This window comes from Mastigoproctus giganteus, chromosome 11 (assembly GCF_048544385.1).
Source record: "Mastigoproctus giganteus isolate SK-2022 chromosome 11, ASM4854438v1, whole genome shotgun sequence".
Classification (NCBI taxonomy): Eukaryota; Metazoa; Arthropoda; class Arachnida; order Uropygi; family Thelyphonidae; genus Mastigoproctus; species Mastigoproctus giganteus.
Genome location: NC_143585.1, coordinates 8815458 through 8829426, shown reverse-complemented (window position 1 = coordinate 8829426; position 13969 = coordinate 8815458). Strand labels below are relative to the sequence as shown.

At 37.2% G+C, this 13969-nt stretch overlaps 1 protein-coding gene across 1 annotated transcript in view; it reads left to right on the top strand.

The window, feature by feature from the left end:
* Nucleotides 1–3015: 3015 nt before the first annotated feature.
* Nucleotides 3016–13969, top strand: part of LOC150077688 (alpha-tocopherol transfer protein-like) — a 71689-nt gene continuing 60735 nt past the window's right edge. The window contains exons 1-2 of the mRNA XM_090385071.1: nt 3016–3111; nt 10786–10936. Of these exons, the coding sequence (XP_090241197.1) occupies nt 10792–10936 (145 nt within the window). The 5' untranslated portion in view covers nt 3016–3111; nt 10786–10791. The remainder of the gene's footprint in view (nt 3112–10785; nt 10937–13969) is intronic.

Here is a 13969-nt window from a genome sequence, read left to right as displayed (position 1 = left end):
TTTTACTCACTGCCTTATTCACCGAGAGGCCCTTGCAGCAAAAAAATTAGCACCAGAATTGAACGATGTGCTTCAGGATGCTGTTAAGATTATAAAATTTTATTAAGAGCCATGCCCTTAACAGGCGCTTATTTTCAAATCTCTGTAAGGATACGGATTCCAACTACACAACTTTATTATTACATGCAGAAGTAAGATGGTTGTCAAGAGGTCAAAGTTTAAGAAGATTATTGCTATTAAAGGACGAGATCGAAATATTTTTAACCGAACGAAAATGTGAACTTGCTGCTTTTTTTCAAAATGACTTATGGCTATCCAAGCTGTGTTATTTGTCAGATATTTTTGCGAAATTAAACGATCTCAACTTGTCTCTCCAAGGAAAAAATTGCGATATATTTACTTCGAATGATAAAATTGAAAGTTTTATCAAAAAGATCAACATTTGGAAAAGTAGGGTAGAAAAAAATTCGTTCGAAATGTTTTCCGGTGTCGACAAGTTTATAATCGAGAAAATTCATTGTAAAACTTTTATTGCAAAAATTATTGTAGATCACTTAAAAGCGCTAGAAACACAGTTCCGTACATATTTTATATTAAATATTGATTTCCAAAAAATAGTTTGGATTCAAAAGCCGTTTTGGATTGGCTTAAGTGAGATTGGTCACCTGCCACTTAAAGCTCAAGAGGAATTTGCTGAGCTTTCGAGTGACTCAAACTTAAAACTACAATTTCAAAAAAAGTCCTTGACTGAATTCTGGATCGGAACTAGAACTGAATTTCCCACAATCGCTGATATGGCGTTAAATGTACTTCTGCCATTCAACACCACATATTTATGTGAAGTTACTTTCTCAGCTTTAACACATATTAAATCCCAGTATCGTTCAGCGCTAAAAAATGTTGAAGAGGTCTTACGTCCAGCAGTGTCAAACATTCCACCAAGACTTAATTTGTTACGCAATAAAAAACAGGCACATCCATCTCATTAAATGTTTTACTTTAATTTTAATTTAATACTTACCACTCAACGACTGCGTTCGAATATATTCGAGCGAACTAAGACGGTCAGAATTCCCTTTTATTTATGTTATTGCAAAAAATGCAATTTTGATGAAAAATAGGGCATATAATTTTTGTAACTATAATAAATACAATTTTACAATTTTTTGTGCAATTTTTAATTTTAGATTTTTGTATGTTTCAAAACGAATTCTAAAACTATATATTTTCATATGTATATGTATATTGTTACCTAATAAATAAATCATCAAAAAATATTAATTTATCTTTCTTTTATATTTATGTGGGGTCGCCAAGAAACTCGCAATCATAAATGGGGTCGTGAATGAAAAAAGTTTAAGAAGCCCTGTTATAGACAATACAGATGTAACGGAAACCTAAAAACGTCATGAAACTCTGATCCGGTTTACTACACACTTTGTTACACACAAAAGAAAAAGTAAATATTGCCTGTTAATGAATAATTTGAAAGGTTATAAAGTACAAAAATCTAAAAATATTTTTCTGTTACTGAGGTAGTCTTAAAACAGCAATGTGTGACGTCGTGTCATGACATAATTATCGCAAACAAAAATAAGGAAAGTACAGTAGTTAGAATTTTTAGAAGTTCAACAACCGAAAGTGATACAAAAGTATATTGCAGTAGAATTTGGCAAAGATTTTGTATTGCAATCAGCTTCCACGACTCGTTGGAACAGTTTACTGTCCATGCTTAAAAGATTTTTTTTTAAGTTGAGATATTGTGTGCAGAAAGCTTTAATGGATTTAGATTATTATTCATTTAATATCTGCCGCTATATCTACACTAATGCCTATAAAGTTAGCGGTGATGCGCTATGCCTCAAAGAAGCAATCTTTTAATTGCAGATGCTGCCATAAAACTCTTGAGAATCAAAATTCTCAAATAGCTAGAGAAGTTCATACGATATCGAAACTCCGTATTTCACAGAAGCGCACAAATTTACCACACATTCTTCAGTATTTGCAAAGCGGGACACAAGACAATATATATTTTTGTTTATAGAATAACTGTATTTTTATTACAGTATTTATTATTGTAATAAAACTTTGATTTAAACATGAATTGAAATAATTGCTTGTTTTTTCCTTACTTTATTGCACCTAATTTTCGTCAAAATTTATTGAAAAAAAAAATGTTGTTTTTGGAATACCGGTATCCCGGTTTTATAAATTAAAAATACCGAAATACCGGTATTGTCAGGCCTACTATCACCTAGTGGTTCCTTTATCTGCAAATTCTTAATGCACGAATAATCACTGCTGATAATCAAATCAAGATTTCTCCCTCTGGTTGTCCCTTGAACACGTTGCTATAGAAAACTGTCATCCAATAAATCCACAAAAGTCTTGCGACCGTGCGAGTGACCAATCCACAAGTTCCAGTCGATATCTGTAAATTTAAAATCCCCCTTTATAAGACATCGTGATTTACTGGCCCCCTATTTCTCTGCACAATTGCTCATTACACTCATCAGATTCATTAGGCCTATAACACACCCCTACTCTCATTTTCCATTATATGACCAAAGACAATAGATTTGTAACATTTCCTTTCAGTTACAAAATCATCACACGGGAGGAGTCTCAATTTACATACATTTTTCCTTTTTCCTTCAATAACACAGATTTTCATATCGCGGGAGTACCGAAATTCAATTATTCTGGTTTTTCCCTTTGGTCTTTCCCGTTGGACCATGTGATATAGTGGTAGACGATGTCATTAGTGGCAGTCTTCACCATATCTGTTGCTCCATTAAAAGATGATATCTACTCTACAGCGTCATCAGTTTGTATTTTGTTACAAAAACCAGTTTGGTTGATTTTCATTAAAATGAAACCAGTTTCTGTTTTGTTTTTTTTTTTTTTTTTCAAGGCCAAAACAGAAAATTGTTATTATGAATAAACTGATTTTAACCAATCGGCAACGCAGAAACAGAATAAACTGAAACGTCGAGAAGGGATATTTAGTGTATCAATATCTTCAACATCTTATCCATTTTTTTTTTTGCGTCGACAGAGACTTTATAACATCACTCTTCTCGGATTTCTCTCCTCTGCGTTCCAATTTCGGTGAGTTTATAATCAATTTCTTTACGATTTGGGTTATCGTTAAATTTGCTGAAAGTTATATCTTCTCTTGGGTTAAAGTAGATAAATTAAGTTAGCAGTAGATAAAATCACGGTCCGGAGCGGGTGTAAAAGACTCCAGTTCGAAGGTTCTGAATGATGCGAAGAATTTTAGGGGTCTTTTTCATAAGGTGGCTGGGTAGTTGGTCTTACTAATGGATAGCAGGATTCTTTCTCCCGGAAATTCGGGTTTTTCGTCCAATAAACAGAAATCGACCTGTTTTGGGAGTTTTAAGGTGTAAGTGGAGCTTAAAGCCATCAACAACCAACTGAAAGTTATTAAAATTAAGTTTCTTACTACACGTCTTATCTCTCATGCTACCCCGCTCCAAAGTGAAATACTATAAAAAATATAGATAGGCGAGGGCCAGGTGCAAGCTTCTTGTAATAGCTAGCAGAAGCCATTATAAGAAGAGGATTCGTTACAATATTTTGAATATTCCTGCTCAGAAGAGGAACTCATAACTGCTCTGGTAAAATGATGGCCAACATTAGCATTAGGATAGTGGTAAATGACGGAAGAATGCACCGCGGCGTTCCTCTGTCACAGCGAGAGAGATTTTCCAAAACGCAAGATCACGTAAGGCACCCGCCCTATTGTTCAGATCTGGTGCTGCCTAGTTTGTGTTCCCGAAAATTAAAATTCACCTCAAAGGAATTTGAGGAATTAGCAAACATTAAAGGCAGGAACTTCCTCGAACCTCCGCTGCTGTTTAGATCCTGAAAATCGCGAAGGGAGCTCTGCTTAGACGAAGCTGAAGAGTGCTTTGAAGGGAAAGTGCAATAAACATTGAAATTGCTGTATGTAAAACATTGATGATTTTTAAAAATATTTCTGATTTATTTTTAGACTCACTTTGCACAATGGGATTATTTACCTCGTTATCGTGGCTAGCGAAATCCTGTATAACACTGACTGCATCCCATGAGCTGTCCTGGCAGCCTGATTGCACCGCTCAGAGAACTTCTTGTCTAACTGCAGATTACCCTCTTTTCTCTTCCTTTCTCCACTACCCTCAGTGTAGCACCACACAATTGGTACTCTACTTTGGGTTACTGCAACCTATATGCAATACTTTACATTTTTCAATGTTAAACTTCAGTTAGCATCTCTGAGTCCATCTACTCAGCTTTTCTAGATCCTGTTGCAGTGGCGTCGTCCTTATGGTCATTTAAAAACCTACCAACCTTCGTGTCGTTCGCAAACATGGAAATTAAGCCTAATATGATTTCATTAATATCGGGGATTAATATATAACACAACCTTGGGCCCAATACCGAACCGTAGGGAACTCCATTAATAGCATTAGTCCAAGAAGCGTAATGTGCACCGATTACCACTCTCTCTTTTCCCACTCAATTATCCCTTTATTCGTAGTTATAACTTTGCTCTTAATGGCACACTGCCCCAATTTATACAGCACTCTTTTATACGCAACAGTATCAAAAGAGTAACCAAAGCTTTCTGAAAGCCAAGTATATGACATTGTGGGGGGGGGGGGAGGATTATAAATAATGTTATATGATTTAATTTATATTTTTGAGCTGTACTGAGGTCCCAAACAGCTCCACATTACGCAAATCTGACTGCAATTCACAGTGAAGCGAGTGTTAGCAGAACATTAAAGACACTTATTTACAAAAAAAACGTACAACCTTTAATTGAACATTATATGCAGCATTTACATAAAAAGAACAAATAATTACATACAAGCATACCAATTTCCATATTCAAACCATACTACAGTAAGCTACATTATCTCTCTGTCATCAACTACTCTCAATTTACAAAATATTAACATCAGTTTGTATCAGTTGTATCTTACTTAATATGAATCATGAATGATTACTCAATCATTCTCTTACATTACCAATTTTTATCACTATCATCAGTAAACTCATTACAATTCTTATTACTCTTTTTGTATATTTGTTTCTAGCCACATTTAACACATAAAATATATTACAACTGGTATCCTCTTACCTCAGCAATGTTCACTATAAATCCCTCATTCTATCTTAATTACTCCCTAGTATCATCTTGGTCACCCCCTGTACCACCCTTACCTTATTTCATTATCATTAACATTCATAACAAATTATCTCAGCCTTAGGAACCGACTTCCTAATACAACAGGAATGTTCCTTTTTTTTTTAAAGGACTATCACTCAGTTCCTTGCAGAGCTAGGTTATGAGTCCTTGAGTTCAGGGTTCAATAAAAAAAAATAAAAAAAAACAGGAACAGACTTACGTTCCGGAATGGCCACTACTTCCAATTTCCTTGTCTTCAGGCTTCCTTCTTGACAGACAGGCTTTCTTCCATTTCTTGGGCACACTGCCTTCCGATGCCGGACCACACTTTCTTTCTTTCTTTTCTTGGCTCACTTATCTGCACAACTGGCCATTATCACTGCCTTCCGATGCTAGAACAGGCTTTATTTCTCTTCTTGATTCACTTATCTTTAACTTTAAACTTAACCACTGCCTTCACTGCCTATACTGCCCTCCGATGCTGGACAAGGATTTCTTTCTTGCATATTTACATTAACCTTCAACTTAACCACCGCCTTCACTGCCTATCACTGCCTTCCGATGCCGGACAAGGCTTTCTTTTTCTCACGTTTATTTTTTCTTTTTCTTCTTCATCTTTCTACCACGAGGTGTGAACTCTGACCAGCAAAAAATCTACTCCCATTTCAACCCCCAAACTCACGACGCTTTCGACGACAAAGTCAGATACAGAGTGGACACTTGCTTAATTACTCCCCCTGAACTTTACTGTTTCCCTCAAGTTTGGAACGCCTCCTCCAAGGACTCCAACCAATCCTCATACTGTTTAATTTTTCATTCCTTCCTATTTACTAAAATATTTCACCACAACCGTCTCCCTAGTGCACAAACCAGACCTTCTCTAGAAATCTCTTATTTTTTTTTTTTTTTCACACAGCAGTATGACCTTTTCATGTTTTCCAAAACACTAATTTTCTTGTTCACACTTTCTCTGCTAAATATGGCCAACTTATCAAAAATTCAGTCATCCTGACGCCGTTTTCTTTTGACGTGAACACCGGATGTCTACTAATTTCTTGTTTACTTTCTAAGAGTACTTTCTTAGATCAAAAGAGACGCTTCATAATCCCGTTTCACGGTCCTATTTTTCTTGCCTTCAGCAACCCTTTCACGCCTGTTCTCAAATGCCACCCCTTCGCTAGTGCTGTCCCTGTTAGCTCGTTGTTCGAAATTACTTGTTTCCATTTAGCCGCTATTTTAATTCCCACTCCTAAAACTGTCCGTTACTAAATCCAGCGTTCTTCCAACCTTATTTACATTAAAACTAAATATCCAATCTTAATACTTACTACCTTTACCTTAATACTCGGGCATTAATGCTAATTCTCACTTTCCATTTCCCCTCCTGGATTTATTTTAACAAAACAAATATTTATATTATATTTGTAAGATCTATATCTTATAATTGCAAAGTTATTTTTATCAATTTACTCAATTTCTATCAATTTTATCAATTTACTTTCCTATCTGACTGCATCGAATTGGTGGGACTACGTTTCCTGAAGTATAATCGCAGCCTTGTCTAGGTGTTCCATCATTACTTCTTTTACCAGTGACTCCATAATTTTATTTGAAACAGAATAAAAAACCGTAATTGTTTATTATTGTCACCCGTGTGTTTTATGTTTGTAAATTGCGTGTGTTCTCTGACCGATTTGTCTGTTTTGCTTGGCGAAAAACCCTGGTTTCTGGGGGGGAGGGGAACCTTGCTGTCTACGACTGAGGCCGACTAACAGCCATGGAGCGAAAAAAGCCCATTAAAGTTCCTCGCGTCAATGACGGGACTCGAACCGCGGCCTTTTCCACCCAGTGTGGGGAGTACAGTAACGATGCCACTGTGCTACCGCGCAGACTCCTTGAAATAGAAGTAAAACCAACAGTTTTGTAGTTACTCGTGTTACCCTTTAATTCCCCTTTGGGAATTGGGGACACATTTGCATTTCTCCAGTCCCCAGAATCCAAGGCTTCTCTCATAATTATGGATTAGCTTTTGCTTGCTTCCGTCGGTGTTTCTCTTAATATAATTGGATAGAGCCCATCCATCCCAGTTACCTTTCTGATTTTAACTTCAACAATTTCTCTTCCACTTTCCCCTCAGTTGTTACAAAATCATTTAGTTTCCTCTTGCAGTTTGATAAATCTCTGCCAACCATTTCCCTAAAGGGTCCTCATGTCTTAGTGTAGATCCGATTACTTTGGAGAACGAGGGTTTCTTACTATTTATTTATCTGGTTAAGTGTCTTTATACACCGTGCTTTGGAACCCAATTTTGGTACTTGTGTATTATTTTTGTTAAAGAACAACAGATTCCTCACCCTACCAAAGCTCAAAAGCTACCTGACTGCTATATGTATTCTTTCTGTCACAGAAGATTCTGGGCACTGAGGATATATTTATTCTCCTTGTACAGGTTTGGGCTTAGTGCAAGTTTCCTTTTTTTGAGGGTAATATATATTTCTCTTAGAATAATGAAGCATGTGTTTAAATTTCTAAACATAACAAAGGTTTATTTCCATATTAAAATCTACGCAGTACTGTATTATCTCATTTAATGTTAAGAAATATTATCCCCACCTTCTTTCTGAAATCGTAAAACTTACTCTTAATTAAAGTTAACTTCAGGATCAATAAAACTTCCTTCTACCTCCTTTTACATTTTTTTTCGTACGTCTCTAATTATACCATTTAGTTAAAAGTTATAATCTATTCTTTCCTTCTGCAAATTGTACGACACTAATTTTAATTAAAGTTAACTACAGGAACAGTAAAAACTTTCCTTCTTCTCCTTTATACATATTCATCGTGCATTTTTTTTAAATTAATCTAAAATGTCCTTTCAATCTTTTTGTACACACAACACCCTTCCTCTAACAATCTCAGACTATACAACTCCCTGAAAACAATCCTTTTACCCTTACAAAATACTGCCCCTCTAGCCAATTATCAATCAAATGTCTACCCCTTTGTTATTTTCTCCTTCACAACCATATACAACTCCGGGATACATATATTCTCCCTAGAGCACTTATTCAACATAATCCTGAGCATAAAATATATATTCTACACATTTCCATTATATCACAGATAGATAGTATTCACTCTCTCTCTCTCTCTCTCTCTCTCTCTCTCTCTCTCTCTCTCTCTCTGCCTATCTTTATCTTTTCACCTAACTCAGTTTCTTGCTATTTATCAGTGTTTTAGGCTTACTCAAGCTACCCGTCGACAAAGTTAACAATTATCAGTCCTGAGCAGATTCTAATAATCAACTTTTATAATTGTTGGGGACTTACTTTTTCTTGCCCTTTCTTTATTTCGCAGCCACCAATAGATTGATCCTCCACTTCTGGTTTCTCTCTGTGGCCGTCTTCCTTGTGTTTGGCTTACGAGATCTACAGGCATTCCTTTCCTGGATTCTCATTTAGAGGAATCGATGGCGACGGTCTGCATACATTTACTTTCTTGCTATGACGAGGCTCGGACTCCTTGAGCATTCAGCGGGCCATTCATCAGACAGACTTCTCATTTTTGTGACTACAGTATCTTCACCCTCCAACCTTTACATCAAACACAGGCACCTGTTTGACCATTCTTTCCGACACGACCTTACAACACTATTTTTCGGACATTCACAAATCAAAATCTCTCTACTACGATACCCATTTCTCCTCGTGCTCCTGCTTTTTGTTTCCATTCTCCCGCCTTCTTGTTAACCAATACAATCACCTTCTCTTCCAGCATCTCTACTCTAATTCGTCCTTTATCTAAAATCTTTGTTTCAGCCATGCTGTATGGCTGGGCATCCTTCTCCCGAAGTGCAAAGGTTGTGGAGCTACTTCCTTCTGGAACTTTCCCTTAATCTGGTTTAGGTTTGTTAATCCGGTTTGTCCGCTCGTAGTCAGAAACAGACGCCCTTCTGTTTCCCAAATGCGTTCTAGGGTCAGTTTCATTGTAGGTATCAGAAGCTTAAGTCATCTTCCAATTCCTAGGTTTACAGTCCATTACCCTACACAAGCACATACCATTGATTGATGGATAATTTCGGACGGTGACTTTATTTCTTCTCCAATATATCTTTCCTGCCATTGCCTGCATTCCAAACCATTATTTTTTGAAATCAAAATTGCCATCCATTGTCGTATTCCAATTGTTCTGTACAGTAGTTGCTCACATTGGCATAACTAATCAGCAATCTACTTCAGATGAAATCCGTGCGGATTCAGATGCAAAAGCACTTAACTTGCCCTATCTTAGATTCTTTGTAGCTAACTACAAAGAAGAATTTGAAATTTTCGTTATAAACTTTTTTTTCTAACTAATTAATGTAAAATTATTAATTTTATTTATTCTTGTCAGATTTGTCATTGTTTTTTTATTTATTCATTCAGTTGATTGCTAGTTACTATCGCCCTTGTGCAACTTGCAAGCCACAGGAGTATATTTATATCTCAGAAACTTAATTTTCAAAAGTATTCACAATAATAGTCACAGTTTTGAGAAAAAAGAGACAATATATATATATATATATATATATATATATATATATATATATATATATATATATATATATATATATATATATATATATATGTATATATATATATATCATTGCTGCATGACTTCTTAGAAGAACATTCGCAACCGTTTAAACATTACTATCTTCGCACACGAACTTCTTGTGGCAGCTTAGCGCTGAGTAACATAATTGCACCACGGGCTGTCACTCTCCATATCGACATCCATTGAAAATTTTGAGAGAACTGCGCATTGGGACCAGCTTCAACAGCAGACATGCTTCCCAGCCCAATTTTTATTCGAACTGCATGCACAAGACTATCGGTTCCAGTTAGTACTGATGGGACCCAGTTGTTTTTTGGAAGATAGATGTTCTGTATGCCTTAGTGGAACATAATGTTTCACAGTCAACTTAACAAAACCTCTAATATATATATATTTTTTTTTCATTTAGAGGCTGCGTCCCCTTACAACTCTTGACCCATCTCCTGTAAGAAGAAAGAATGTACATTAGAGAAGAACCAGTCGAGTCGTTCAGGTGGGAGACACTAGGTAGAAATAGCCTACTTCCATAGTGCCGAGACAAAACTGCGTGACCCACAAAGCAACATGCCACCTCTGCTTGCGATTACTCGGCCTCACGTTGTCCAACGGCCTACCATCTCAAAAAATCATCTAAACGAAGACGACTTGCTATGTTGAGTACTGGAGATGTGGCTGTCCCACGGAGCAAACCCAAAAAAAAGTGATGTGGTCGCAACCCGTGTTTTTATAGGCATGAATAATTTGCATAATGTGCTGCATTGTAAGGTACTAGATCGATTTCTATTCGACCCTCGGAATTCATGAAAATATTTTGTTCCATTAATTTCGTCAAGCAGTGTAATACAAGGAATTTAATAATAATTTTGACAGTGTATAATAATAATTTCAATTTCAAATTTTTGTTGTATAATAATACCACAATTTCTTTCCAATTCCATCCACAATCTCTGATTGCCAAATTAATTGATTTTTATTTCTCCTTCTGATAGTTTTCGATGGCTTGCACAGGGATTTCATTCAAGCCTCTTTCTGAGTACCATTTTCTGACGGACAAGGAAATCGACAGGGAAGTGAACGAAATATGTGAGAACTCAACTAAAAGAGATTTTTATTTGAAACAACTGACTCAGTTAGCGTCAGGTAAGTTTCGTAATTTAGTAAATTGCAAATGCGATGCGGTTCAAAAACGATTTGTATTCATCCAGAAGTAGTTGAGATTAAAGGTTTCAACAAGCATTATGTATTACAATTTTTCGACATAGTCACCGTAAAAAATGATATATTTTTTCCATATCCAAAAGATTTCTATGGGCCAGTTATGTAGAAGTTCTCTGACTGTCCTTTAAATCACGACTCGCAGCAGAAATAACCTCCTTATCTGTAGCTAACTGTTTTCCAGGACGAAATGATTTCAGCGCAGGAGAACGAAAAAAATTCTGAGGTTGCAATAGTCAATGGAATAAGCAAGATGCTGCAATATTTCAAATCCACATTCGTGAACATTCTTTACTGCAGCAAGCGAGAAATGCGCAGGGTCATTATGGGGACATAGTGAGAGTGTTTGTTGTCTGGTGGCAACGAGGGTCTCCCCCAATTCCAATTCCATAATAACTATGTCATGCATGCACGTCACTATAAATGCCAGAATGTGGTTTTTTTTTTTTTTTTTTTTTTGTATAAGGTTGTGCAGTGTAGTATGCATGTAGGTGTACTCTGTGTATGATAGCTCCCAGAAAAACTTTTATTTCCACCAGATGTCGCTGTAATGGATTGCGGAAAATCTATAAAACGGCCTCGACGTGTGATTATACTCGTATGTTTTTGTGACGTGTTAGTGCACGTACTGCAGCATATAAAGTAAAGTAAATTTTCTGTTTATACTCCGGCACGACAACCAAGAAAGTAGAGTTTACAATAAATCGTTAATACAAATATTTATCGTATTTAGTAGCCACGGGCTTGAACCCCGGTCCACTCAAGGAACGCGTGCTATGCACTCTCGCTCCTGACCACTGGGCTACGTCAGGCCTTATGTTGCGTGTGTCATGCTTCTTTGCATTCCACTGGAGGTAGTGCTAAACCAGTGGATGCAAAAGGCCGTACGCAGTTGCCCAAACCAAAGAGCATGGAAAAAATAAAATAATAATAATAATAATAAATAAATAATCTATCCGTGCACAAGTAAAAGCATCCACAGGATGAAGTGCAATAGCTGTGTATGAGAGGTAAAAACCGGACGACCAACTCGCACAATTTACAATTATACCACGTTAAGCATATATTAACATTAAATACCCCGTTTCACAGACTAGAAGCCAGAGTTAAAAACAATTTAAATTACTGTATACACATAAATTAACACTTGGATATACACGTTGAGTATAAAGATTATATACAAATATACTATACATTTAAAGGTGTGACAGTTATGTTAATGAGATCTAGAAGAGAAAATAACATGCAGAGAAGAGATCAACTGTGTTATCTTTTAAAGATAATTATACCAATTATTTATAGTTTATATTCAAATAGCTTCTTCTTCTGGCGTTAGAACCCAGGGTGGGTGTTAGCCTTCTCAACGATGTTCTACCAGTAAGCCCTCCCAGAAGTCAAACTTCGCCAACTTCTTATTCTTATGATCTTTAAGTCATCTTCTACGTCATCCATCGATGTTTACCGCGATCTTCCTCTCGCCCTCCTACATGTAGATTTCCATTTCATTATACTCGTAGTTGATCTGATGTCATCCATTCTCATAACATGTCCCAACAAGGCAAGTCTGTGGCTCTTCACAAATCTGGCGATGTCCGCACCTTGAATAAGATGGTAAAGTTCATGATTCATTCTGATTCTCCAGGATCCATCACCGTCTTGTACGGGCACAAAATCTGTTCGTAAAATTCTACGCACGAATACTCTCAACAGCTGCTCATCTTTACTCGTTAACTTCCAAGATTCACAACTATATGTCACAAGTGATATAATGAGACTTTTGTATATTCTTAATTTTAAATGACTGTTCAATACCCTGGACTTCATTAGTTTTTCATGTGCATAGAAGGGCCTGTTTCCGCTCAGGATACAGAACTTCATTTCCTTAGTATTAGAGTTGGGCTAGTTTATCTGCGAACCTAGATAGGCGAAATTTTGAATATGCTCAAACGAGAAGCTGCTGGTTCTTAAATTTTCCGTATTATCTGCCATTCTCCGGATTTCCGTATATTTTGTCTTTGCTTAATTTATCCAAGTCCTCTCCTTTGTGCTTCACTATCCAGCCTGGCCACTGTTTCCTCCAGTGCTCCTTTAGTCCTACTGATAATAACGACATCATCAGCATATGCACAGACCTGCACTGTCTTTTTGCCTATGTGTCCAGTGGCTTCTAATTTTCTGACAGCCAATCTAAAACCAAGTTAAATAACACAGTAGAGAGAGCATCGTCCTGTCTAAAACCAGTGTTAATGTCAAAGGGAGTCGTCAACTCGTTGTTAATTCTCACCACTATTTTAAAGCCAGCCAGGGTTTCTTTTATGAGCCTTAATTCATATATATATATAGGGTGATTCACTACCAGTACGACAAACTTGCAGGAGGTGTAGGGGGCACAAAGACGAATCGGAATCACATAGCATTGCAGGGTCCGAAATGCCTTCGTCATGCGGTAGAGGACGTTGAACGGGAGGTCGCGTGAACAGCGATCCCGCTGGAAGTCAGCATTTGCGAACCGTTTCTGTTGAAGAAACCAAGTAGCAAAAGTCCTCCGGAGTGGATAATTCGTAGGCTCCAATGATTGGACGCGTTGTAGATAGTAGGAACTTATTTCGTTTGTTGACAGTATCCTCCATACAGTGAATTGGGAAATACCCAATCGTTGGCCTATCGCTCGAGTACGCGTACTCGGATTGCCTTCTGCAAGACGTAGGACATTCTCCTGATTGTCTGGCGTCCTCGTCGTTCGCTCTCGATTCATGGTACCTCTCGTGAAACAACCAGTCTCACGTAACCTTCTGTGCACACGTGCGAAAATCGTATGATGAGGAGCATGCCTGTGCGAGAAACGTTCCTGGTACAAGCGCAGAGCGGCGCGCCCGTTACAGTCCACAGCTCCATACGCGAGGTGCATGTCGGCCAGTTCAACGTTTGAATACTCGTCCATCCTACTGCCTCGGGAAC